This window comes from Nycticebus coucang, chromosome 20 (genome assembly GCF_027406575.1).
Source record: "Nycticebus coucang isolate mNycCou1 chromosome 20, mNycCou1.pri, whole genome shotgun sequence".
Lineage (NCBI taxonomy): Eukaryota > Metazoa > Chordata > Mammalia > Primates > Lorisidae > Nycticebus > Nycticebus coucang.
Window position 1 is genome coordinate 13,316,338 of NC_069799.1, and position 25,127 is coordinate 13,341,464.

Below are 25,127 nucleotides of genomic sequence, written 5' to 3' on the forward strand. Positions count from 1 at the left end.
TCACACTGCTGGCATGACAAGCATGGAAAATGTTAGAAAGCAGTGTCAGACACAAGACAACTACATGAGAAGCAAGGATGCTGGATGATTATTGTTTCATTGTTAAATTTCCACAGTGTGATTATGTAAGACCTTGTCCTTGTGTTTAGGAAGTAAGCCCCCTTGGCATGAGTAAGGGAGCATGAATGCCTGCATGCAATTACCTAAAGATTCAGTAAGAATTAAAAAGGGGAGTGGGGGGAAAGACAGAGAGAGAGAGAAAGAATGAACAGGGAAAATGAAATGAGTCTTTGGAAGTCTCTGTACTCTTCTTACAATCTTCCCCAACTTTGAAATTAGTTCTAAAGGAAAAATTTAAAATAAAAATAAATAGAATACCTCAAAAATTCTAAATTTGGATCAAGGTTTTGGAACAGGGCTTCTTGCATGTACATACGAATCATTTGGGTACTCTGGTATAATAAAAATGCAAAATCTGACTCAGTAAGTGGAGTGGAGCTTAAGAGGCTGCATTGAAACAAGCCCCTAAGTGGGTTTTCTACTAGGAAGAGGTCAGTGTGGACAGCCTGTCTTCCCACATTGTTTCAAAGAATGGAAAACAGGCTTCAGGAAGCTGCTGGATCTCCATACAGAGGCTTGTGGGAAATAATGTGATGTTGGTTTCTTGGGGGAGATGATGGTTGTTGCCATTGTTCACAAAATACGAAAGAATCCAGCACTCAGACAGCACTGCCAAGAAGGGGTATATGTGGGGGGTTCTGAAGGAAAAATTGGGAACAAGTATTAACAAGAGATTTGGCTATTTTTTCCCTTTTCCCTTTGGTTGGGTGTTTTAGAATCCACCCCGAAGTGGAATAGGAACAAAGCATAGTGTGCAAAGATGCTCATGGCACAAGGGAAATCAACCCAAGTCTGAGGGCCAGGTAGGTGGATAGACAATATCCAGTTACTAACAGAATCTGATACAGCCACTTAGCAGCATACCTGGAACGTTTACAATCTCATGGGAAAATGCTTACATATTGGGCAGAAGCATAAAAATAAGACAAAATGATCTACAACATGATCCTAATGAGGCAAATAAACAAAATGGCAGAGAAAAGTCCTGAAGAACGTTCACCAGAATATTCAGAGGTCCTGTCACATGACTAGAAATGAATGATATTCTTTCACTTTCTAAATTTTGCCAATTTTTAACATAAGAATGGATAGAGAAAATAGATAAATATGTCTATTTACAAGTAAATCTTCCAAGGAGACTTTCCTAATTCTCCCTGCTAAATACAGCTGGACATTGTATATAAAACAAATACTAGAAGACCCTGAAAGGTAAAGAAGGGTGGCAGATCAGCCGGAAACCTTGGAACCTGAGGAATAACACAAGTTAAGTTCCCTGGTTTTGCTCTTTGCCTAAATATCCCAAACTTGAAGCTTCAGGACCCAGCCACCCAGAAATGCCAATGGTCACAGAAAGAAAAAAGTGCCCCAACAAAAGCCTGCTCTCTCAGCCAAAGGACCAGGAAAGGGGCATATAGGCAAGACTGTTAGTAACAGCTCTACTCCAGTCAATGCAGAAAAATACTGAGGCCATTTCCTACCAACAGCAGCAAAGAGTGAGTAGGAAGCTTGGTGCCCTAACACCCTTCCTGGGTGGTCTCACAGAAGGACAAGTGGGGAGCTGAAACTTCCATCCATGTTGGCTGGCAACAAGTCCCTCTGCCCATCGTGGTACCAGTGGAGACAGTGGAAAAAGGGTGGGCCTAAAAATGTACTTGAAAAAAAAATATATATAAATATATATATAACTTCTATATATATATATAACATATATATATAACTCAAGACTTCCCAAATCTGGAAAAAGACATAAACCTAGAAATATAAGAAGCTGAGCAAACACCAAACAGATTATTCTAAAGAAATTCCCACCCACAATACAATTTAACTTCTGAAAATCAAAGTCAAGAAAAAAATAAATCCTAGAATCAGTTAGGGTAGAAATAAACAATACCTTTCTTAGCGGGAGAAAAAAATCTGAATGACAGTGGATTTCTCATCAGGAACCATGGACGCCAGAAGCAAGTGATATAATATTTTTCAGGCGCTAAAAGAAAACTGTCAACTGTATATCCTATATCTAGTGAAAATATCCTTCAAGAATAATGGAGAAATTAAGAACTTCTCAGATGAAGAAAAAATTAGTAAGTCTGTCCATAATAGGTCTATTTAAAAGAATAAAGGAAATTCTCAGAATATGAAGGAAACAATGGAAGAAGGAAACTTGGGACATAGGAAGAAAACAGTAAGTCAGAACACGGGTAAATAAATAGACTTCCCTTTTCCTTTTGAGTTTTCTAAACAATGTGTGATAGCTGAAGCATAAATTCTAACACTCTCTGATGTTATTCTAAATGTATGTAGAGGAAGGCTGGGCACCTGTAGCTCAGTGGTTAGGGGACCAGCCACATACCCCAGCACTGGTAGGTTTGAACTCCGCCTGGGGCTGCTAAACAAAACAAAACATAAAATAAAATAAATGTGTGTAGAGGAAATGTTTACAACAACTGTAATTATAAAAGGAGAAGAGTGAGGGGATGTAAATTTCTACACTTCACTCAAATTGATAAAATGGCGCCACCAGTAGGTGTGATAAGTTGTGTATATATAATGTAATATCCAGAATAACCACTAGAAAAGCTACACAAAGATATATATACACACTCAACAACACACTAAATAATCAAAATAAAATTTGACAAAATATTCTAGTAACCTACAGAAAAACAGGAAAAGAAAACAGAGAAACCAACAGAACCAGAAAGAAAGATTTAAGCTGTAACTTGCCAATAATTACATTAAATACAGATGGCCTAAATATGTCAATTAAAAGATGGCAATCAACACAGTGAATTAAAAATCCAAGTATAGGCTATCTACAAGAAACTCACTTTAAATATAATGATATAGGCAGGATAACTATAAAAAAGGGAAAAATACATTATGCAATCATAAATCAAAAGAAAGAAGAGAAGCTATCAGATATATCAAAATACCAGATAGGGTAGACTATGCAGCAAAAGAATCACCAGAGAAAGAGAGGGACATTACATCATAATACAAAGGCTAGCTAGCACATCAAGAAGGCACAGCAATCCCAAATACTCCCTATAATCCTACCACTCTGGGAGGCCAAGGCGGGTGGATTGCTTGAGGACAGGAGTTCGAGACCAGCCTGAGTAAGAGAGTGAGATCCCAAAATAGAAAATTTTGGTGGGTGTGTTGGTGCCTGCTTATAGTCCTACCTCCTGGGGAGGCTGAGAGAGGAGAATCACGTAAGCCCAGGAGTTTGAGGTTGCTGTAAGCTAAGCTGATACCACGGTACTCTAGCCTGGGCAACAGAGTGAGATTCTCTCAAAAAAAAAAAAAGAAAAAAAATTCTCCTTGAGTCAGGCACAGTGGCTCTCATGCCTGTAATTTTAGCACTCTGGAAGGCTGAAGCTGTGGAGGGTTGCTAGACACCAGAAGCTGGGGATCAGCCGGAGCAAAATAGCAAGACACTATCTCTATAAAAAATAATAATAACAAAAAATTAGCCTGCTGTGATGCTGTGCACCTGTAGTCCTCGCTACTTGGGAGGCTGAGCCAGGAGGATCTCTTGAGCCTAGGAGATGGAAGCTGCAGTGAGCTGTGATTATACCACTGCACTCCAGCCTGGGCAAAGAGTGGAACCCTGTCTCAAAAAAGAAAAAAAAAAATCATCCTGAATATATAAATTCAGCAAAGTCACAGAACACAAAATAAATAGACAAAACCAATTGTATTTCTATATATAAGAAATGACTATGTCTACATCAAATTTAAAAACACTATACCATTCACAATTGTTCAAAAAAATGAGCTACTTAGGGATAAACCTAACAAATCATGTACATAATTTGTATGTTGAGAACTGCACAGCACTGATGAAAAAAATCAAAGAAATAAATGGAGAGGCTTACCACATTCACAGATAGAAATTCATTTACTTTCAAGTTAGTAAAAAAATGTTAATGCTTCCCAAATCAACAAACAAGTTTAATGAAATTCCTATTAAAATCTTTTTTTGGGGGGCGGCGCCTATGGCTCAAAGGAGCAGGGTGCCGGCCCCATATGCCGGAGGTGGTGGGTTCAAACCCAGCCCTGGCCAAAAACAAACAAACAAATAATAATAATAATAAAAAAGAATAAAAAAAAAAAATCTTTTTTTTTCTTTTGAGACAGTCTCGAGCTGTCGCCCTGGGTAGAGTGCTGTGGCATCATAGCTCTGCCCAGCTATTTTTTGAGATGGAGTCTCGCTCTTGCTCAGGCTGGTCTCAAACCTGTGAGCTCAGGCAATCCACCCACTTCGGCCTCCCAGAGCACTAGGATTAGGCATAAGCCACTGCATCCGGCTCCTAGACCCCCATCTCTTAAAGAAATGCCTCTTGCATTATGTATATAGTACACACACATATATACTATAATACACACAATAGAATATTATTCAACTTAAAAAGAAAGGAAATTATGACACACACTATAACATGGATGATCCTTGAGAAGATTATGCTAAGTGAAATAAACCAGTCACAAAAAGATAAATACATCACAATTCCATTTATATGAAATATCCACAGTAGTTCAAATTCATAGAGACTAAAAGTTGAATGGAGGTTGCTAGGGGCTGGAAGAAGGGGGAAATGGGAAGTTATTGTTTAATAGGTAAGGAGTTTCAGCGGCACCTGTAGCTCAGTGGATAGGGCGCCAGCCACATACACCCAGGCTGGTGGGTTTAAACTCTACCCCAGGACGTCACTCTGTGACTCGTCTCAAAAAAAAGGTAAGACCTGGCTGGGAGCAGTAGCTCATGCCTGTAATCCTAGCACTCTGCAAGGCTGAGTTGGGTGGATCACTTGAGGTCAGGAATTCGAGACCAGCCGGAGGAAGAGCAAGACCTCGACCCTAAAACTAGCCGGGCATTGTGGCCATCACCTGTAGTCCCAGCTACTGGGGAGGCTGAGGCAAGAAGATCACTTGAGCTCAAGAGTTTGAGGTTGCTGTGAGCTGTGACACCACGGCATTTTACCAAGGGTGACAAAGTGAGACTCTGTCTCAAAATAAATAAAAAAATAAAAAATAAATAAAAACACAAGACCTTCATGACTGTGACCTTTAGTGGATGAGACAGAAATTATATCAGAAAAGTGATAAATAAGCACTGATTTATCAAAAACTTATGTACTGTGCTTACTATGGCATTTACTAAGAACTAGAGGAATCCAAAGACAAATTCTAAACCTTATCAGGTATTAAATTCACAGCATTCCCTTGTGTTTTGTACTGATTAATAAGCACAAATTTTTACAAAGAATTATGGGGTTTATCTCCTTTGCATTGACAGCGTACAGTAGATGCTAAAATGTATGTGCTAAACATTAGGGTGCATGGGTGTACCCCAGCTTTGGCTGGATGGAAGGCGGGCAACCTGGGTAATTCCTTCCTATTCCTAGCTCTCCCCATGCCAAACTTATTAAAGTCATGTCAAATGAACTATGTGCAAAGCAAACTGTTCAACTTCCTACATTCTGTTGAGACACGTTAACAGTCTGTCTACTGCTCTGCAGTCTTCTTTCTACAGAAGGGCAACTAGACAAAACAGGAGTCACTCCTCCTGTTCCCATGGAAAGAGATGATGCTGTCTTAAGTAAACATTATGCCAGCCATTGGAAAGTGTTAGAAGGAAAAACAAAGGGGATGTGGTCAAAAAGGATGGCCAAAGGCAGCAACTGGGCTAGAGGGATGAGTAAGAACACTGCTGGAGCAGCTCCAGCCCCAACTCCTTAGAGCATCTGAGTAAGCAATCCTGGTATGGAAAACACCCATGGGGAACATGCCCAAGAAATTCCTGAACGACCCACTGCATGGCTCTGTGATGGTACTGAAATTACCTGTTTCCTTCCTTCCATTTGCTAACATTTCTGAAATACAGCTGTAAATGCGATGATTTTTATTTGTGAAACAAGGTCTCACTCTGTTGCTCAGGCTGGAGTGCAGTGGCATCATCATAGTTCACTGCAGCCTCAACCTCCTGGGCTCAAGCAATCTTCTTGCCATCTTCCTGAGTAGCTTGGTCTATAGGCATGTGCTACCATGCCTGGATGAATTAAAAAAAAACAAAAAACACAACTTTTTTTTTTGAGAGAGTCTCACTTTGTGGCTCTCAGTAGATTGCCGTGGCATCATAGCTCACAGCAACCTCAAACTCTTTGGGTTCAAGCTATCCTCAGCCTCCCAAGTAGCTGGGACTACGGGGGCCAACCACAATGCCCGGCTATTTTTAGAGATGAGGTCTCACTCTAGCTCAGGCTGGTTTTGAACCTATGAGCTCAAGTTATCCACCTACCTTGGCTTCTCAGAGTGCCAGGATTATAGGCATGAGCCAACACGCCGGCCTAAAATAATTTTTTTGGAGACATGACATCTCACTATGTTGCCTACACTGGTTTACTTTTTGTTTTGTTTGGAGACAGAGTCTCATTCTGTTGCCCTAGCTAGAGTGCCCTTACATTAGCCTAGCTCGCAGCAACCTCAAACTCCTGGGTGTAAGCAATCCTCTTGCCTTAGCCTCCCAAGTAGCTGGGAGTATAGGTGCCTGCCAAAAAGCCCCGCTAATTTTTCTATTTTTAGTAGAGTTGGGTATTGCTCTTCCTAAGGCTGGTCTCAAACTCCTGAGCTCCAGCAAGTCACTTACCTTGGCCTTCCAAAATGTTAGAATTATTGTGTGAGCCACTGCACCCAGCTTCCCAGGCTGGTCTTGAAATCCTGGGCTCAAGTGATCCTCCCATGATGGCCTCCCAAAGTGCTGGGATTACAGATGTGAGCTACCACACCCGACCATGATGTGATGACTATTAAACTGAAAAATACACTGTGAAATAACTGAGCAGAGAGATTTCCCGTTTTTGTAGAAATAATGAGAGGTCAATGATAGGGAATCAAGGGCCTCTGTTTTCTGCCATCACTGTCTGCACAAAGCTTCCTTTTCTTTTCTTTTTTTTTTTTACTTTTGCACAAAGCTTCTTAATGATGGCCTGACAGTCAGCCCAGAGAGAGCTGGGACCATGAGGGCAGGAGGAGTGAGGGGGTATCTGATAAACTCATGCCTTGCCTCTCTTAGCTTTACTGTGTGTGGCTGAACATCCTGTGCAGTAGTCAGCAAGCTGGCTGGATTCTGGGAAAGCTGCCCTGTAGCTAACAGAAAGGTAAACATGGGATTTTCAGACTTGTAGAAATCACTCACCGGGGGCAGCGGGAGAGTGGCCACCTGCTGTGCATCCCTCACCGTTTCTTCCTGCAGAAGGAAAGCATCTTGCAGAACTGAAAGAGATCAGAAAAGAGTGTCCCAAAGCCAGCCAGGCCTAGGGCTGACACCTTCTGAGCTCCCTGGGACTTTTATCCACTTCACTTTTGGTGAGCAAAGAAAATCACATGATAGGTTCTAACAGGGAGCTGTTTCACGGTGCTTTTCTTAAAACCCAGGGCTTTTGTTCTTACCTGGAAAATGAGGATCACATAAAATGATGCACATGAAAAGCACTCTGCAAACCACAAAAATTTCTGTTACTCTTTTTTCAGTGACAACAATGGAGACTATAACAGAAAATGCCAAGGTTCAACTTGGCACTGCCAATAATTAGCTATTTGCCCTCTGGCAAATCCCGGGACCTCAGCTTTGTCATCCAAAATACAAAAGAAAGTTAAAACTTTTCAGAGTTGAGGTATCAGGAAGGCCTCTTGGCAATAATGATCACTGTGGAACTCCATTGTCATATAAATTTATTCATACATTTATGAGCTTATAAACTGCAGAGAGCCTTTAAAAAGACTGTTATATAGGTATTGGTGGAGATGTGGAGAAAAGGGAATCCTTGTATACTGTTGATGGGAGTATAAATTAGTAAAGCCACTATGTCATTATAGAAAACAGTACAAAGTTTCCTCAAAAAACTAAAAATAGAACTACCATCCAATTTAACAATTCTTTTTTTTTTTTTTTTAAGAGACAGAGTTTCATTATGTCGCCCTCGGTAGAGTGCCGTAGTGTCACAGCTCACATCAACCGCAAACTTTTGGGCTTAAGTGATTCTCTTTGCCTCAGCCTCACAAGTAGCTGGGACTACAGGTGCCCACCACAACACCCGGGTGTTTTTGGGTTGTAGTTGTCACTTTTGTTTGGCAGGCCCAGGCTTGGTTTGAACCCATCAGCTTCAGTGTATGTGGCTGGTACCCTAGCCACTGAGCTACAGATGCCGAGCCTAGCAATTCATTTTTTGAGAGAGTCTCATTTTGTCACCCTGGATAGAGTGCCGTAACATCATAGCTCATAGCAACCTTAAACTCTTGGGCTCAAGTGATTCTTTACCACAACCACCCAAGTAGCTGGGACTACAGGTGCCCGTCACAATGCCTAGCTATTTTTATTTTGATTGATTGATTGATTGATTGAGACAGAGTCTCACTTTGTTGCCCCTGGTTATTTATTTACTTATTTATTTATTGAGACAGACACCCTTGGTAGAGTGACATGGTGTCATAGATCACAGCAACCTCAGACTCTCAGGCTCAAGTTGATTCTCTTGCTTCAGCCTCCCAAGTTGCTGGGAATACAGGGCACCTTCCACAACATCTGGCTATTTTGAGAGACGGGGGTCTTGCTTTGGCTCAGGCTGGTCTCGAACTCGTGACCTCAGGCAATCTGCCTGCCTTGGCCTCCCAGAGTGCTAGGTTTACAGGTGTGAGTCACCATGTCCAGCCTATCTAGTAATTCTTCTGAGTATATACTTAAAGGAAATGAAATCAGTACCTTCAAGTGAACACTGCCATGTTCACTGCAGCACTATTCATAATAGTCAAGATCTGGAGTCAACCTAAATGTCCATCAAGAGATGAATGGGTACAGAAAATTTGGTATATAGATACAATGGGGTACTAATCAGCCTCAAAAAAGAAAAACTATCATTCGTGACAACATGGAGGGACCTGGAAGACATCACACTAAATGTGACAAGCCAGGCACAAAAAGACAAACACTGTATGTTGTCACTTATATGTGGAATCTAAAAAGGTCAGAATGTTGGTTACCAGAAGCTAGGGAGTAAGGAGTTCTGGAGACATTGTTCAAAAGAAACAAAATTTCAGTTGATGGGAGGAGTAAATTCACGAGTTCTTTTGTACAACTTGGTTAACTACAGCTTGTAACAATGTATTGTATACTTGAAAATTGCTAAGAGAGATTTTGAGTGTTTTCGCCACAAAAAAAGGATAAATACGTGAGGTTACACATATGCAAATTAGCTTTTTTTTTTTTTTAAAGGGACAGAGTCTTGATATGTTGCTTACATGGCCTGAAACTCCTGGGCTCAAGTGATCTTCCTGCTGAGCCTCCCAAGTACCTGGGACTACAGTTACACACCACTATGTTCAGTTAATTAGCTTGATTTAATTACTTCACAACATATACATGTATGAAAACATCATACTATACACCATGAATACAAATAAATACAATTAAAGAAATAAATGCAATTTTTATCTATCAATCTCTTAAGAAAGTTTTTAGAAAGATACTTTCAGGCATTCCTGGAAGAACATTTGGTGCAGTGCCCTAGCCACTCTTATACCAATGTACAGAGGCTTTGGGACCATCTCACCCTCCCTTATTTTGGGCCTCCAGGCCTCTGCCATGTTCTAATGTTTTCTGTCCTGACTGGCAGCTTCACCTCGCTCAGGCCTCTGAGATGAACTACAGCCCTTGCCAACTGCACAGCCACGTAAAAATGAGCTGTGTTTCTAAAGGTGCTTCTTTTACAGAATGACACTTGGAAAGCTAGACTACCTGACTTAGAGAAAAATCCCAGCGGTTAACCCTAGATCCCATGTTAAGTCAATATCAAAGCAAACCCCAGAAGCCAGTATCCCTGACCTTTCGTGCCTGGGATGCAAAGCCTTCACAAACAGCAGCTGTAGGAGTAGCTGTTTGAAAGAAAGGACTGGGACAGGAGCTGATGCAAATGGCAATGACATCCTGGGGTGTCCCAGTGGGAGGCAGCCTCTCCACTGCTGCCTGAAGAAGCTCAGGGTGGCAGGGCATGGATTTGAGGAGGAGATATTTTTTGTGTGTGCATGTTCAATTAAGGTTTATTTTTTCATCTCTTTACTTTTGTATCCTAGCTTTATTAAGGTATAATTGACAAATACATTTTTAAATGTTATTTCATATTACAACAATCATATACAATGTGATGTTAAATGTATACACTGTAAGATAATTACATCAAGTTCATTAACAATTCATCTATCTCACATATGACTTTTCAGTGATGTGAACATTTAATAACTACTCTCTCAGCAGTTTCCAAGTATAGAATGTGTAATTTTTAACTATAGTCACTGTTTTACATATCTTACCATAGGAAAGATATACCATAGACCTCTAGAATTTATTCATTCTAACTGGAACTTCCTATCCTTTGACCATACTCTCCAGAAGTATCTTAATTCCGTGCTCTCAGACCTGTCACCTTCTAGGATATGGAGTATAGCTTGACTCTACCTTTGGTCATGATAAATGAATACACGGACACTTTTCTGTATCACTTCAGAAAGCTTCAGCCCTACACAAAGATATAGCTTTTGGGGAAGGTCTTTGGGTTACAGAATATGGCAAAGCTCTGACTGGCAGCTCATTGCAATAACAGACTACCATAGTTTAAGCTTGCCTGATGGTTAACTCTCACCACACCAACTTTACAGTCTATTGGTTATTGCTTGTGGAAATGTCAGAGCTGACTCTTGTGTCCCAAAGCCTGTCTGTGGTTGCTGGCTTTTCTCAGAACTTCACCAAAAAGCACCTACATAGTTCGGCTGTGGTTCCTGAAGTCCCACCCCTCTCCTGAGTGCCTTCCAATATCTCCCATCTCCTGTATAGCCCAGGCTGCTTGCACATTCATCTGGGCAATGGGCTGTCCCCCTGGGGCCTCCTTCAGAGTCCTATGTTGAATCCTAATCCCCAGATACCTCAGATTTGACTGTGTCTGAAGACAGGGTTTTTTTTTTAGAGACAGAGTCTCATTCTATTGCCCTCGGTAGAGTACCGTGGTGTCACAGCTCACAGCAACCTCCAACTCCTGGACTTAGGAGATTCTCTTGCCTCAGCCCCCCGATTAGCTGGGAGTACAGGCACCTGCCACAATGCCCAGCTATTTTTTGTTGCAATTTGTCTGGGGCTGAGTTCAAATCCACCACCCTCAGTATATGGGGCCCTACCCACTGAGCCACAGGCGCTGCCCTGGAGACAGGGTCTTTAAAGAAGCAGTTCAGGGGCGGCGCCTGTGGCTCAGTTGGTAAGGCGCCGGCTCCATATACCAAGGGTGACGGGTTCAAACCCGGCCCTGGCCAAACTTCAACCAAAAAATAGCTGGGCGTTGTGGCGGGTGCCTGTAGTCCCAGCTACTCAGGAGGCTGAGGCAAGAGAATCGCTTAAGCCCAGGAGTTGGAGGTTGCTGTGAGCTGTGTGAGGCCACGGCACTCTACCCGAGGGCCATAAAGTGAGACTCTGTCTCTACAAAAAAAAAAAAAAAAAAAAAAAAGAAGCAGTTCAGTTAAAGTGATGTCATATGGGCAGATGCTGATGCCATGTGATTGGTGTCCTTTATTATAAGAGATTAGAACACAGAAACTCATGGAGGAAAGACATACCACAGAAACCCATGGAGGAAAGACAAGGTAAAGATACAGCGAGAAGGAGCCTATCTACAAGCCAAGAGAGGGGCCTCAGGAAAACTCAGAGCTGCTGACACCTTGATCTAAGAATTCTAGCCTCCAGGACTGTAAGAATAAATTTCTGTTATGTAAGGTGGCCAGTTTGTAGGATGCTGTCACGGCAGCCCAAGTAAAATAACATACCTGTCCTGACTTTCATTTTATTTTACTTTATTTTTGAGACAGAGTCTCACTCTGTCACCCTGAGGTTGAGTGCCATAGCATCATCATAGCTCATAGTAACCTTAAACTCTTGGGCTTGAGCAATTCTCTTGCCTCAGCTTCCAGAGTAGCTGGGAGTACAGGTGCCTGCCACAATGCCTAGCAAGTTTTTTCTGCTTTTAGTAGAGATAGGATCTCATTATTGCTCAGGCTGGTCTCTAAATCCTAAGTTCAAGCAATCTAACCACTTCGGCCTCCCAGAGTGCTAGGATTATAGGAATGAGCCACTGTGACCAGCCCTGTCCTAACTTTTAACCAAGAAGAAGTTTAAGAGTTTATTTGATTTGTATAGAAATCAGGATAGTTTGAACTTACTCTTCCCACATTCCCTAGGGCTGCATACCTGGGTCTCCATTGAGCTGGCCTGGTGGTCTGCTTGGGAGCCCCAAGCCCTGTGCCAGGGCCATGGGCTGGGCATCCTGGCTCTTTGCAAGGTCACTCTGGGATTCCTCTGGCAACTGCTCCTGTTCCTGGTCCAGAGTGCTGTCCCCATCATCAATCACCACAGGGTCTTCACAGTGCTTGAGCTGCAATCCCAGAGAGTTTTTCAGGACTAGGTGGTGAGGTGCCCTCCTTCTCCAGGCCTGCTGACCATCACCTCTACAGCTGACCACCAAAGACTCAACCTGGGCCTTGAGTGGGACTACAGGAGGATAACACAATCATGCCCAAATGAGAGCCTTTAGGGAGTTAAGCCTCCTTTGTTAGGAAACTCTAGTCTGGGACTAACGTAGGTATGTGGCTCTACAGAATTCCTCATCCTTGGACACCAGTTGTATGACTCTGCCAAAGGGTGTGAGCATGGGGCAACACAGCCCAAGTCATTCCTAGACCAGCCCCTCCACTCACCCACTGCCAGGGTCTCCCTGGCTCCCGTTCCAGGGTCTCCACAGCAGCCACAGCCTGCTCGCCACTCTCCGGCTCCTGGGCCCGCACCCAGCTCTGAATCTCCCGGGGCAGGATGGCCAGGAATTGCTCCAGCACCAGCAGCTCAAGGATCTGCTCCTTGGTGTGTCTCTCGGGCCGCAGCCAGCCCCGGCACAGGTCCCAGAGGCGGTGCAGGGCCTCCCGGGGGCCTGCTGCCTCCTGGTAGCGGAAACGGCGGAAGAGGCGTCGGGAAGACTCAGGGCTGGGAAGCTCCCCCTGGGGGCTAGGGTTCTCTCCAGGTGGGCTCCTCATTTTCCGGGGCTCCTCACTTTCTTTCGGAGCCAAGACTCGGGGGCACAGGGCTGTGGGCATGATGGGATTTGATGGGGGTCAGCAGCAGAAGACGACCCTATTTCCAAACAGAAATCACTGGCTTCAATACTTTGGTCTTCTTCGGTTGTTTGGGGATTGGGGTAATGCCAGGGAAAATGAAAAAGCCCACAGAGACCAGCCCCTTTGGAGAAGCCCTGGGAAATGTAAGAAGTCAGTGTGGTTGGTCCATATACATGAGAATGGGACAGACAGAAAGGTACCCAGCTCCCCACCAATATTATCATTACATGTGGATGCCCCTAAATGGGTGACCAAATGAACAAAGCAGAAAATCTAGGAGAAAAGTGCTAGCATTTCAACGTGACATTGGTGTTTTAAGCATCCCATGAGACCAACAGGGCATAAGAAATACAAAATTAAAACTCTCTGGTACCTTTGGTGGCCAGGTCCTCCTGGAGAGGACCTGAGATGTGTCAAGCAGGCCACTACCTTGAGGCTTTGAAGCCAAAGTCACCGTTCTTGCTCTTAAGACCTTTACAAACTGAGCTGTAAAAACAAAGCACAGATGCATGAGAAGAGCCTTCAAAGTGCATCCAGCCATGGGAAATTTATCCTGCTGGTTGCGGACTGCTGGTGCTGCATGCTGGATGGTAAGTAGAATCAGCCTCTTCCAGCAGAGCCTGCACAGGGAGGTAAAGGTAAGAAGACACCCAGACATAGATGGGGAAAGCCATAAGAGGAAGCCATATGCACTTTACCAGAGAGAAATAACAGTGTAACAGTGTTTAACATCAGTGCTTTTTTTTTTTTTTTGTTGTTGTTGTTGTTTATGTTGAGACAGAGTCCCACACTATGCTCTGAGCAGAGTACAATGATGTTATAGCTCACTGCAACCTCAGACTCAGGCCTTGGGCATCCCATTGCCTTAGCTTTCAGAAGCCACTGGGATTACAGGCGCTCGTCGAGGTGCCTGGCTGGGTTTTTCCATTTTTTTAGGAGTCAGGGTCTCACTCTCACTCAGGCAAGTCTTGAACTCCTGAGCTCAAGCAATTCTCCCTCCTCAGCCTCCCACAGTACTGGGATTACAGGCGTGAGCCATCATGCCCAGCAACATCAGTGCTTTCAATGAACATTCTGCCTAACTCACTTGAACATATGTACAGTAAACTTCATTATACACTTAAAGACACTTTGACCTTCATCCTTGTCTCCACCTTCTTCCCTACCACTGCCATCTTTAAACCACAGGCAAGGAAGGCAATGGCTCACACATCACACATCTTCCCCAGCCAGGACAGAAGAGGTGAGCACCCACAGCACAGCTCTCAGCCCTCACCAGGATCCTGACCACCACAGGCCACCATATACATCCCCACAGTAGGAATCAGAGGTTCCTACACCTGCTAGGCTGCTGTGCAGACAACCCAGACCACATGCAGAGTATGCCTGACTGATGTTCACTTATCCACACTTTAGGACACAGGGAAAGTGACAGGGCAGATGGGGACACACAAGCACCATTGGTGTTTAAGCATCCCAGGAGCCTCTTTAAGCATCCCATTAAGCTTCTATGATCTCCTGGCACAGCCACTAGCCCTCCACACCCCTATCTCCAGCCTGCCAGCATCTTAACCTCCAAAAGGTCACAGGTGGAGATGGGGCGGAAGTCAAGTGATACCAGAAAGGCTACAAAGCAATTGAGTGGTGCTGGAAAAACTAAGTCCCTCCACCTCTGCTTTTCCAAAGTAAAGACAAAATACAGACACAGAAGGAGTCTGGTGGACCCATTACGGCTCTCCTCACCACCAAATTCCCTTCCACAGTGGCTCCTGCACGTGGAACCCCGTTTGGGCCCCACCCACTCTCCTCTCCGGGCCCCCTTTGGCTACCCCTCACACACCTGCAGGGTCCTTGACTACTCAGGTCTGCCTCCATGCTGAGGCACCCAGAGCCCCACCCTCAGCATCTTAACCAGACAACCATGTTCCTCTTTGTCACTCAGGCACCTGGCACGTAGGAGGCTCCGAAGATGCCTGATGAATGAACTAACGCTAGTTAGGGGAGGGTTCACTGCAGGGGCGGAGCTTGCTTAAAGCAGTTCTTGGAAGAGGGACAGAGCAGGAGCGGCAGAAAGAGGAGGGCATTTTAGGCCAAGGAAAGGGGGACGCGCTCTCTTTCTTTCTCTCTTTTTCTCCCTCTCTCACACACCCACACATATCTCTGATTTGCCCAACTCCGGGATCCTCACCTCACAGCCTGGAACTCCTTCCCAGCGTCTAACTCAGATCCCTCCTGCTGCGGCGGAAGTCCACAGCAGCAGCTCCTCATCCTTCCAGCCGGGTCTCCCGGGTGTCCTCGCCGAGGCCGGGTCTCTGCAGGGGCCCGACGACTCCTTTTCTGGCCAGTCCACACCTCGTCTCCCAATCATCCAGAAAACCACGGCTCGGCTCGGAAGCAAATGGAGGCGCCTGAAAAACAACAATTGTGTCGCCTCGTCCATGGCCCGCACGTTCGCGACCGCTCGCCTCCGGGCCGGGAGGCGGCGCCGGCAGACGCTAGGGCGCAGGCCGGGGGACCCGGGCCCGGCGCGCGGGCTGTGGAGGGGGCGGGGCCGAGCGCCGGGAGCCGGAGCCCGGCCGCACTCACCACCGCGGCGCGTCCCGGGTGGCGGGCCGCTCAGGCCTGGCCGCCGCCGGAGCCCGCCGGACGCCGAGGAAAGGAAAGGCCGGAGCCCTCCGGCTCCCTCCCCTGGGACACTTCCTGCTCCGCTCTAGGACCGGGGAGGTCTCGGCATCTCAGTGGTTCGCTCCTCCGCCCCCCGGTCGAGGTGTGCGCGGGGGGTGACATCCGACACCCCCGGCCCGGCCCGCGCGCCCCGCCCCGCCCCGCGCGCGCCTGGGCCTGGCGGCCGGGCCGGGGGCTTTGTGGGCCCGCCACGCCGGCGGAGGACGCGCGCCCGGGCGGCCGGAAGGCAGGGGCGTCGAGGCGCGGCTGCGGACGGCGCCGCGAGCTGGCGGCGGAGCTGCTGGGGCCGAGGACGCGGTGGGCAGACGGGTTCGCGCGGACGCGTTCTGCTGCGGGCGGGAAGGTCGCTCTGGGGGTTCTTCTTTCCCTGTTCTCCGCGGTCCTACTCCCCCGGGGCACGCGGACCGCCAGAAGAGCCGATCCGGAGTCGTGGCTGGCTGAACGCAGGAATTGGGGGTGGGAAGGCCCGGGGAGGGGGTGTTGAGGAACGGAGCAAGGAGGCTCCCGCGCTTCGTCGCGCTCACACCGGAATCCCCCCGTGACCACCCCACCCCATGCCTGGGCAGGCTCAAAGCCCGGCCCGCGACGCCCCTTTATTTGTAGCCGGGCTAGAGAAATTCGGACCCTTTCCCCGCTTCGGCCCCGTGGATGCGGAAGGTCCGAGCCCGCGCTTTCTCGCAGTGGAGCTGTTTTGCGGAGTTTCACGGTTTAAGAAAGGCTGCCCACCCCGTGGCTAGTCTGAGCATCAGGACGGTCCTGAGGAGTGCGCAGAGGGGCAAGGGCGTCGCGGGTTAGGGAGCTCATTGCCAGCTTGAGTGAAGGTTACTGCTGTTCACACTGAGTCGGAGGGAAAGGATAAGGGACTGGGACCGAGGTCGTGTGGCAGTGCGGGACAAGCAGGAATTATGGCCTTCGGATCCCCACTCGGAGATAGGGCTGCTAGATCCTATCCTATGCTTAATACATCCCAAATTCTCAGGTGGCTCTTCCCAGGGTCATCCTTAATTCTTCAGACTGAAGAGCTCGGGAAACAAATCTATTCTGGTTCCTGAGCAAGCCTGATCTCCCACAGCCCTTATTCTCCGGCTGTCCTGCACTGAAGTTGGACTGTCCCATAGAAGAGAAAAATCTCAATCTACTGGAGCGTAGCTACTGCGGGTAGCTGTAATTTCTTTCAGATCCCGTTTCAAGGGTGAGTAGAAGGAAACTGCTGCCTCCAAAGAAAGTGGCTTGGCCAAGTAAGTGGGGAGAAGGTGGTTGACTAAGGTACAGGATCCTTAGCTGGGTGGCTCTTCTTATTTTATGAGCTTGGGTGCCTTCATTTCCTCCTCTACATTACTGGAATAATCACTTCTGACAAGCAGGTTTACTGGGAGCCACCATTTGTCAATTGCCCAGATTCTGTGGTGTTAGCAGATGGACTAAGCAAAAGAGAGATCTTACCTGGAGCCTTAGCCTACGAGCAGGAGTCACCTTCCTTTGACTTCGTGTGAGTCATGCATACCCTTCTTTGAGGAGCACCAGCTTGGAAGGAATTACGGCCTGGAGGAGAGACTTAGGAGGTGGGGGTGGGGGATAAACCAAAAATCAGCAAAGGCTGTGTCAGGCTTAGGTGCTTTTAGAAAACATCCCAGCCTGGGGTGTTCTGGAGCAGTCCTGATGGAGCTCCCAGGGCTGACTGGCCCAGGAACCAGCAGTTGGGTGTTTAGGAGTCAGGTGCTCATAGCTCTGCCTCCTACAATCCTAAAGCAGATAAAATGCAAGGCTCACAGGCAGACAGTATTAGGTTAATTCTCACTAGCCAGTCCAGTTCCTTCCCTGAACTGACACCTACCTGCATAGCTGTCCCTCTCACTGTTAACCCTTCAAGGCTCAGAATATACTCGTATGCTGCTTCTGGATTTAGCTCAGCACAGGAGTTAAGAGTCTAGGTTTTGGAATCAGATCACTTGGGTTAAATACCAACTTTACCAACTCCTAGCCAGGAGACCTCAGGCTCATGTAACCTTTCTGTGCCTCAGTTTCCTCATCTATAAAACAGGGATGATGGGGCGGCGCCTGTGGCTCAAAGGAGTAAGGCGCCAGCCCCATACGCCAGAGGTGGCGGGTTCAAGCCCAGCCCCAGCCAAAAACAAACAAACAGGGATGATGGTATTTACCTGATTTTATGGCTGTACAGTATCATTTGATCATTCAGCAAAAGCGTACTGATAACCTGTTGGGCCCTTGTGCTAGATAGACACCCTTACAGCTACCTGGGTTTATCTGCGAACTCAACAGGCTATCAGGGCTCAGTACCCGTAGCACAGTGGTTATGGCGCCTGCCACATGCACCAAAGCCGGCGGGTTCGAACCCAGCCTGGGCCAGCTGACAACTGCAACCAAAAAATAGCTGGTCGTTGTGATAGGTGCCTGTAGTCCCAGCTACTTGGGAGGCTGAGGCAAGAGAATCGCTTGAGCTCAAGAGTTTGAGGTTGCTGTGAGCTGTGACACCACAAGACTCTACCAAGGGGGACAAAAAAAAAAAACAGACTATCAGGAGGGGAGCAAAATCAGTGAGATGATCTGCTATGTCTGATGTGTGGATGTATGCTACAGAAAAAAGGAAGATAGAGCAGCACCAGGGAGATAGGAGTGCTGGGGAGGGGCCCATAGTGGTCACAGTATTAAAGACAAGGACAGGACAGGTCTCACTGTGAAGGTGATATTTAAGATCAAGGAGTTGATCAAGTTTATAGCTGGAAGAGAGGCATGAGGCAGGAGCTGCACTGTCCCACGTGTAGGTCACCTTGACAGCAAAGGTCCTGCGGGCAGCACCTGTGAGTAGGGCGCCAGCCCCATATACTGAGAATGGCGAGTTTGAACCTGGCCCCGACCAAATTGCAACAAAGGCCCTGGTGTAGGGGCAAGTGCAAAGCAAGGTGGCCAGTAGGCTAGTAGGGGTACTTGAGGCCCTGGGAAGGTATTTTCTTTTATACCATATGAGGTTGTATCAGATACTGTGAATGAAGCACCAGGAAGAGGATCCTGCATGTAAACCCAGCTCAGTGACTTATCAGACATCATCATGCCCAAAGCGTACATTTATTTGTTTAATATTATGTTGCTGATTGTGTATATTTTTATGAAATGTTTGCTATGTGCCAACACTTAATCCATCCTTAGGGAGATCACGGTAGAAGAAAATCCCAGTTCCAAGACAGATCCAAGAAGGAGGGAGGGGAATCAGATAATGAATAAATGACTCTATAATATAATGCCATCAATGACAGGTATCATGAAAAAAATAAAACAGCGTCAGGAGGGCCTCTGTAAGGAGGTGACATTTGAGGGGAGAGCAGGAGGGGGCTACCTGAGCAGAGGTGTGTGGAAAGAGCGTTCCAGCACAGGGAGCAGTGTGTGCAAAGGCCATGAAGTAGGAGCTTGCTTGCTTGGCTTGGCAGAAGAATAGTGAGAGGAAGGTGAGGCTAGAACCAAGTAACTGGATTTTACACTATTTAGAGCATTTCAAGTAGGCCATGGCCTAGGGAGATCTTCATTTTACCAAGATCACCATATAGAACAGATTGGAGTTAGATAGAGGAAGAATTCCTGTTAGAAACTGCTGCAGAAATCCAGGCAGGAGGTGCTCAGTTTTGGAAAACGGGAGTCAGCTGTCGGAGGTGGAGCTGGAGAGCAGTGGCTCCATGCAGGCTCCATCCGGGCTCTGTGTTGAAGGCAGAGCAGAGATTTCCCAGTGGCCTGCATGGTGTTAGAGGAGTGAAGAATGACTGTGGTTTGGGCCTGAAGTGGGTGACTGGAGGATCCTTCCAGATATGAGAAATTCAAGGAAGCAGATTCCTCGGAAAGGGTTGGGTTTGGAGTTGAGATGGTGGGCTTGAGATTTGCTGGTTTTGAGATGCCCAATAGACAAATATTGACCCTCTGGGGAAGCAAAGCCACGGCTGGCCGGAGGTGGGAATCTGGAGTTACAGCATGTAGCAGGAGAGTAGATTAAGAAGCAGCCTCAGGGGGCGGCGCCTGTGGCTCAGTGTGCAGGGCACCGGCCCCATATGTCAAGGGTGGCGGGTTCAAACCCAGCCCCGGCCAAACTGCAACAAAAAAATAGCCGGGCGTTGTGGCAGGCGCCTGAGGCAAGAGAATCGCGTAAGCCCAAGAGTTAGAGGTTGCTGTGAGCCGCGTGACGCCACGGCACTCTACTGAGGGCGGTACAGTGAGACTCTGTCTCTACAAAAAAAAAAAAAAAAAAAAAGCAGCCTCAGGGAGGGTGGGCCCTGGGAAATGCCAACTCTGGCTCTGGGAAGTCTAGTGGAAGGAAAGGAAAAGGGAGAGGAGAAGGTGAAGGGGAGCTGCTGTCACTTTGAGATAGAAGGAAAACAGTAACTGAGTGTGGCACTCTGGCATCCAAGTGAGGCATGTTTCAAGGGATAAATCCTGCCTAGAGATTAGACGAGCAAAGAACACTGACCCCTGAGTTTGGTAAGAGGCCTCTTGAGCAAAGCAGAGACAACAGAGCTATTAGGCCAGAGCACTTTTTGGAAAGAGAAGGGAGATGAGGGAGTAGAGACCGACTGGAGAAAAGTGCCTCTGGCCATTGGTCCCATCTTAAAGATAGGAGAAATTAGAGTGCATGGCCCGAAGGAGGGAGGAGCTGGGATGCAGGGCCTAAGGGGAGCAGTGAAGTGAGCAGCAGGGGAGACCACCTCTAGACCAGGAGGCCGGTCAGCAGGAATGCTATGAGAGTCTGTGCCAGGCTTCTTCCAACTTTATGAATGGTCAAGTAAAATAAGTGGGTGTGATGGTTTATTTTATGTGTCAACTTGTCTAGACCATGGTAACCCAGTTTTTGTTCAAACACCAGTCTAGATGTTTCTATGATTTTAAATACATCAGATTAACCTCTGTGATGTGAGTGGGCCTCATCCAATGGGCTGAAGGCCCTAAGATCAGAGACTGAGTTTTCCTGTGGAGGAAGGAATTCTGCCTGTAGTCTACCTTCAGACTCAGCCTGCAACATCAACTCTGCTCTTGGGTTTCCAGCCTGCCCTGCAGATTTTGGACTTGTAAGCTCCCAGTCTCCTGAACCAATTCCTTAAAAGAAAACAACCAGGGCAGCGCCTGTGGCTCAAAGGGATAGGGCGCTAGTCCCATATGCTGGAGGTGGTGGGTTCAAACCCAGCCTCGGCCAAAAACCACAAAAAAAAAGAAAACAACCAGTGTCTCCTCAATTTTTCTTTAACATCTGTCTCTCTGTCTCTTACTCTTTTACTCTCACTCTTTTTCCCCCTCTCCATATCCTATTGGTTCTGTTTCTCTGGGGAACTCTGACTGTTACACAGTGCCGTTAGCTGATAGAATGTGACAGCAGGAAGGAGGAGGCATAAGACACTCATCTTACACGGTTTAAAGGTAAATGGACTGTAGCAAAGGAAACAATAAATTATACATGACATGGAAAGTGAACTGCATGGGGAAATAGAACGTGCAGCTTTTCTAAAATCTAATAATCTATAGGAGGACAGCCATTACACCTTTACATCTCCCCCTGGGAGAAGGTTATCATTCAACAAAATGTGCTTATAGAGCAGTGACAAATACAGGTGTGCAACGATGTGAAGACTTCCACCTCATTGCCAGATCATCCACATCTGCCTTCCCTGGGAGCTGCTACAAACATAACTGTCTTGCCTCAGTCACAGCCTGCTCGGCTAACCAAGCACCAGGGACTTGTGTGCTCTTTGCATTGTGAGATGCTCTTTTGTAAAGTGGTCAGCCCAGGGTCTGGGTGTGCTAAATGCTCAATAAACTGTACCTTTACAAAACAGTCCTAGGAATGGTAGTGCTGGTTCTTACTGTGACTGTCATTCACAGACCTCTAGGAAGTGTAGACAAGTCATCAATCCAGTCTCAATACCTAGTAGAGGCTGTGGCCTATAAAAAGGGCTCAAGTGAAAACTATGGCAGTGGAAGAGCTTTGCTTGATTATGTTTTCTTACTGTACAGGCCTCCCTGTTGTCACTGAGCTATGTCCATCTTTAAAATTGTCTTTTGCTGGCCAGGTGAGGTGGCTCACGGCTTTAATCCTAGTACTCTGGGAGGCTGAGGCAGGTGGATTGCTTGAGCTCATGGCTTCAAGACTAGCCTGAGCAAAAGTGAGACCCCGTCTCTACTAAAATATAAAAACTGGCTCAGTGCCCGTAGCTCAGTGGCTAGGGTGCTGGCTACATACATTGGGGCTGGTGGGTTTGAACCCAGCCCAGGCCTGCCAAACAAAAAAATGACAACTACAATAACAACAATAAAAATAGCTGGGTGTTGTGATGGGTGCCTGTAGTCCCAGCTACTTAGGCTGAAGCAAACTCTTAAGCCCAAGAGTTTGAGGTTGCTGCATTCCACAGCACTCTATCTGGGGTGATAGCTTGAGACTCTGTCTCAAAAAAAAAAAAAATAAATAAAAATAAAAATAGCTGGGCATTATGGCAAGAGCCTTGTAGTCCCAGCTACTTCGGAGGCTAAGGCAAGACGATCGTTTAAGCCCAAGAATTTGAAGGTTCTATGAGCTATGATTCCATGGCATTCTATCCAGAGACAACAAAGTGAAAAGCTGTCTCAAAAAATAAAAAAATAAAAAAGTTTGGATTCTGTTTTCTAGGAAAGAGGGTTTGCTGCGGGCTTTGAGTTTCCTAAACTTCAGATGGGGTGATTGATTCCTGAATAAGTAAGTGCAGATCCTAAGGTGTTGTAGGATGGCATTTGGGGTCATCTAATGGAGGAGGAAAACTTCTTTACCACAATTCTGGAACTTTAGCTGTCCCTAGTTTGTACCATAAAGTAGAAATAAATATATATATATATATTTTTTTTTTTTTTTTTTTTCGTAGAGACAGAGTCTCACTTTATCGTCCTCAGTAGAGTGCCGTGGCATCACACAGCTCACAGCAACCTTCAACTCCTGGGCTTAGGCAATTCTCTTGCCTCAGCCTCCCGAGTAGCTGGGACTACAGGTGCCTGCCACAACGCCTGGCTATTTTTTTTTGTTGCAGTTTGGCCGGGGCCGGGTTTGAACCCTCCACCCACGGTATATGGGGCTGGCGTCCTACTTGCTGAGCCACAGGTGCCGCCCCAAAGTAGAAATATTTTTAAAGTAACTATCAATTTTGTTCAGCTTCCTTCTAATTTGCTCTTTCCATAGTATTCCCTGAAACTCAGGTCACCTTTGACAACTTCACATTCCTGTCTCCATATCTAGTATTTGCCAATTGACATGAAGTCTGGCAGCCTCAATGTCTCTTACACTTATTTTTTTCTGTGAAATCTGATTGAGAAACCCTAACCTGTGTCCTGATTCCATCTCAAAGAAAACATTCCTTCTTGGGTCCCTCACCCGCATGTGTGTCCTGATTCCATCTCACAGGCCTCATCCTGGATCTCACACCCTGATTCCATCTCTGAGCACAGATTTCTTCCTGGCCCCTCCATCTCTATCTAGCCTGATCACTCAGGTACAGTTTTAGTCACATGACCATGCTATCCCTACATTGGGTCTTTTCTGTCCAGCAGGCCCAGGTATAGGAATAAAATATCTGCTCCCTTGCTTTATGAGTTACTTACGTGGTGGGTTAATTTCTTCATAAATTGTTGGTATATCACCTAGCTCCTATGAATAAAATAAAATCTGGTAAATAAATACCCAGCATAGAACTAGAGATACTTAACAGATAGTTGTTCATCATAATCCTTCCTCCTCCTTTACCTGCACATAAAATTTTAAACTTTATTTTTTGTTTTTTTGAGACAGAGCCTCAAGCTGTCATCCTGGGTAGAGTGCTGTGGCATCACAGTTCACAGCAACTTCCAACTCTTAGGTTTAAGTGATTCTCTTGCCTCAGCCTCCCAAGTAGCTGGGACTACAGGTGCCTGCCACAACACCCGGCTATTTTTGTTGTTGTCGTTGTTGCAGTTGTCATTGTTTAGCAGGCCTGGGCCGGGTTCGAACCACCTGCCTTGGTGTGTATGGTCAGTGCCCTAACCACTAAGCTTCAGGCACCAAGCCTATGGTAGGCCTTAACTCAAATGACTGATGTGAGGACAGAAACAGAATAGGCCATATGACAGCACAGGCAGGGATTGGAGTGATCTGTACAAGGTCAGGAATTCTCTGGAAGCTAGGATAAGGTGAGGAAGGATCCATTCCTAAAGCCTTCAGAGAGAACTTCGTCCTGCAGATGCCTTGACTTCTGATTCTGGCCTCTGGAACTATAAGAGAATAAATCACTGCTGTTTCAGGCTACCCAGTTACATCAGTCCTACGAAACTACAAGGCTTGTATTATACTCACTAACTTGACCAACAATATTGAACTTCTGTTTTTTGTTTTTTTTTTTTTAGACAGAGTCTCACTTTATCGCCCTTGGTAGAGTGTCATGACATCATAGCTCACAGCAACCTCTAACTCTTGGTGTCAAGCGATCCTCTTGCCTCAGTCTCCTAATAGCTGAACTACAGGCACTATAGCTTTACTCCTAAAAAGCTAAACTACAGTCTCTTAGAGACAGAGTCTCCCTCTTGCTCAGGCTGGTCTCAAACTCCTGAGCTCAAGCAATCTTGCCCCCTTGGCCTCCCAGAGTGCTGGGATAACAGGTGTGAGGCCACTGCACCTGGCGAGAACTTCTTGATATCCTACTTTTCTGCTTGTTTTTTTTTTTTTTTTTTGTAGAGACAGCGTTTCACTTTATTGCCCTCGGTAGAGTGCCGTGGTGTCACACAGCTCACAGCAACCTCCAACTCCTGGGCTTAGGCGATTCTCCTGCCTCAGCCTCCCGAGTAGCTGGGACTACAGGCGCCCACCACAACGCCCGGCTATTTTTTTTTTATTGCAGTTCGGCCTGGGCTGGGTTTGAACCCGCCACCCTCGGTATATGGGGCTAGCGCCCTGCTCACTGAGCCACAGGCGCCGCCCTTTCTGCTTGTTTTATAATGGTTATTACCAGTCTCATATTCACAGTCAATGTCTTGTAGACAAATCTGGGATCTTTTATTGGGACTTGAAACTTAAGTTTTTCTCTGACTCCCCCCACCCCCCACAGAATGTCTATTGCCCCAGGCTAAAGTGTGTGGTATCA

The 25,127-nt window shown here is 46.4% G+C and overlaps 1 protein-coding gene across 2 annotated transcripts in view; it reads right to left on the reverse strand.

Moving 5' to 3' along the window:
* ZNF496 (zinc finger protein 496) overlaps positions 1-15,804 on the reverse strand; it is a 39,794-nt gene extending 23,990 nt beyond the window's left edge. Inside the window, exons 1-5 of one of the 2 annotated variants that reach the window (XM_053572743.1) lie at positions 15,509-15,804; positions 13,694-13,806; positions 12,910-13,336; positions 12,404-12,587; positions 7,319-7,395 (exon numbers count right to left, since the gene is read on the reverse strand). In XM_053572743.1, the coding sequence (XP_053428718.1) occupies positions 7,319-7,395; positions 12,404-12,587; positions 12,910-13,299 (651 nt within the window). In that variant the 5' untranslated portion in view covers positions 13,300-13,336; positions 13,694-13,806; positions 15,509-15,804. The remainder of the gene's footprint in view (positions 1-7,318; positions 7,396-12,403; positions 12,588-12,909; positions 13,337-13,693; positions 13,807-15,508) is intronic. The other variant, XM_053572744.1, reaches the window with a different exon arrangement.
* Positions 15,805-25,127: the final 9,323 nt, after the last annotated feature.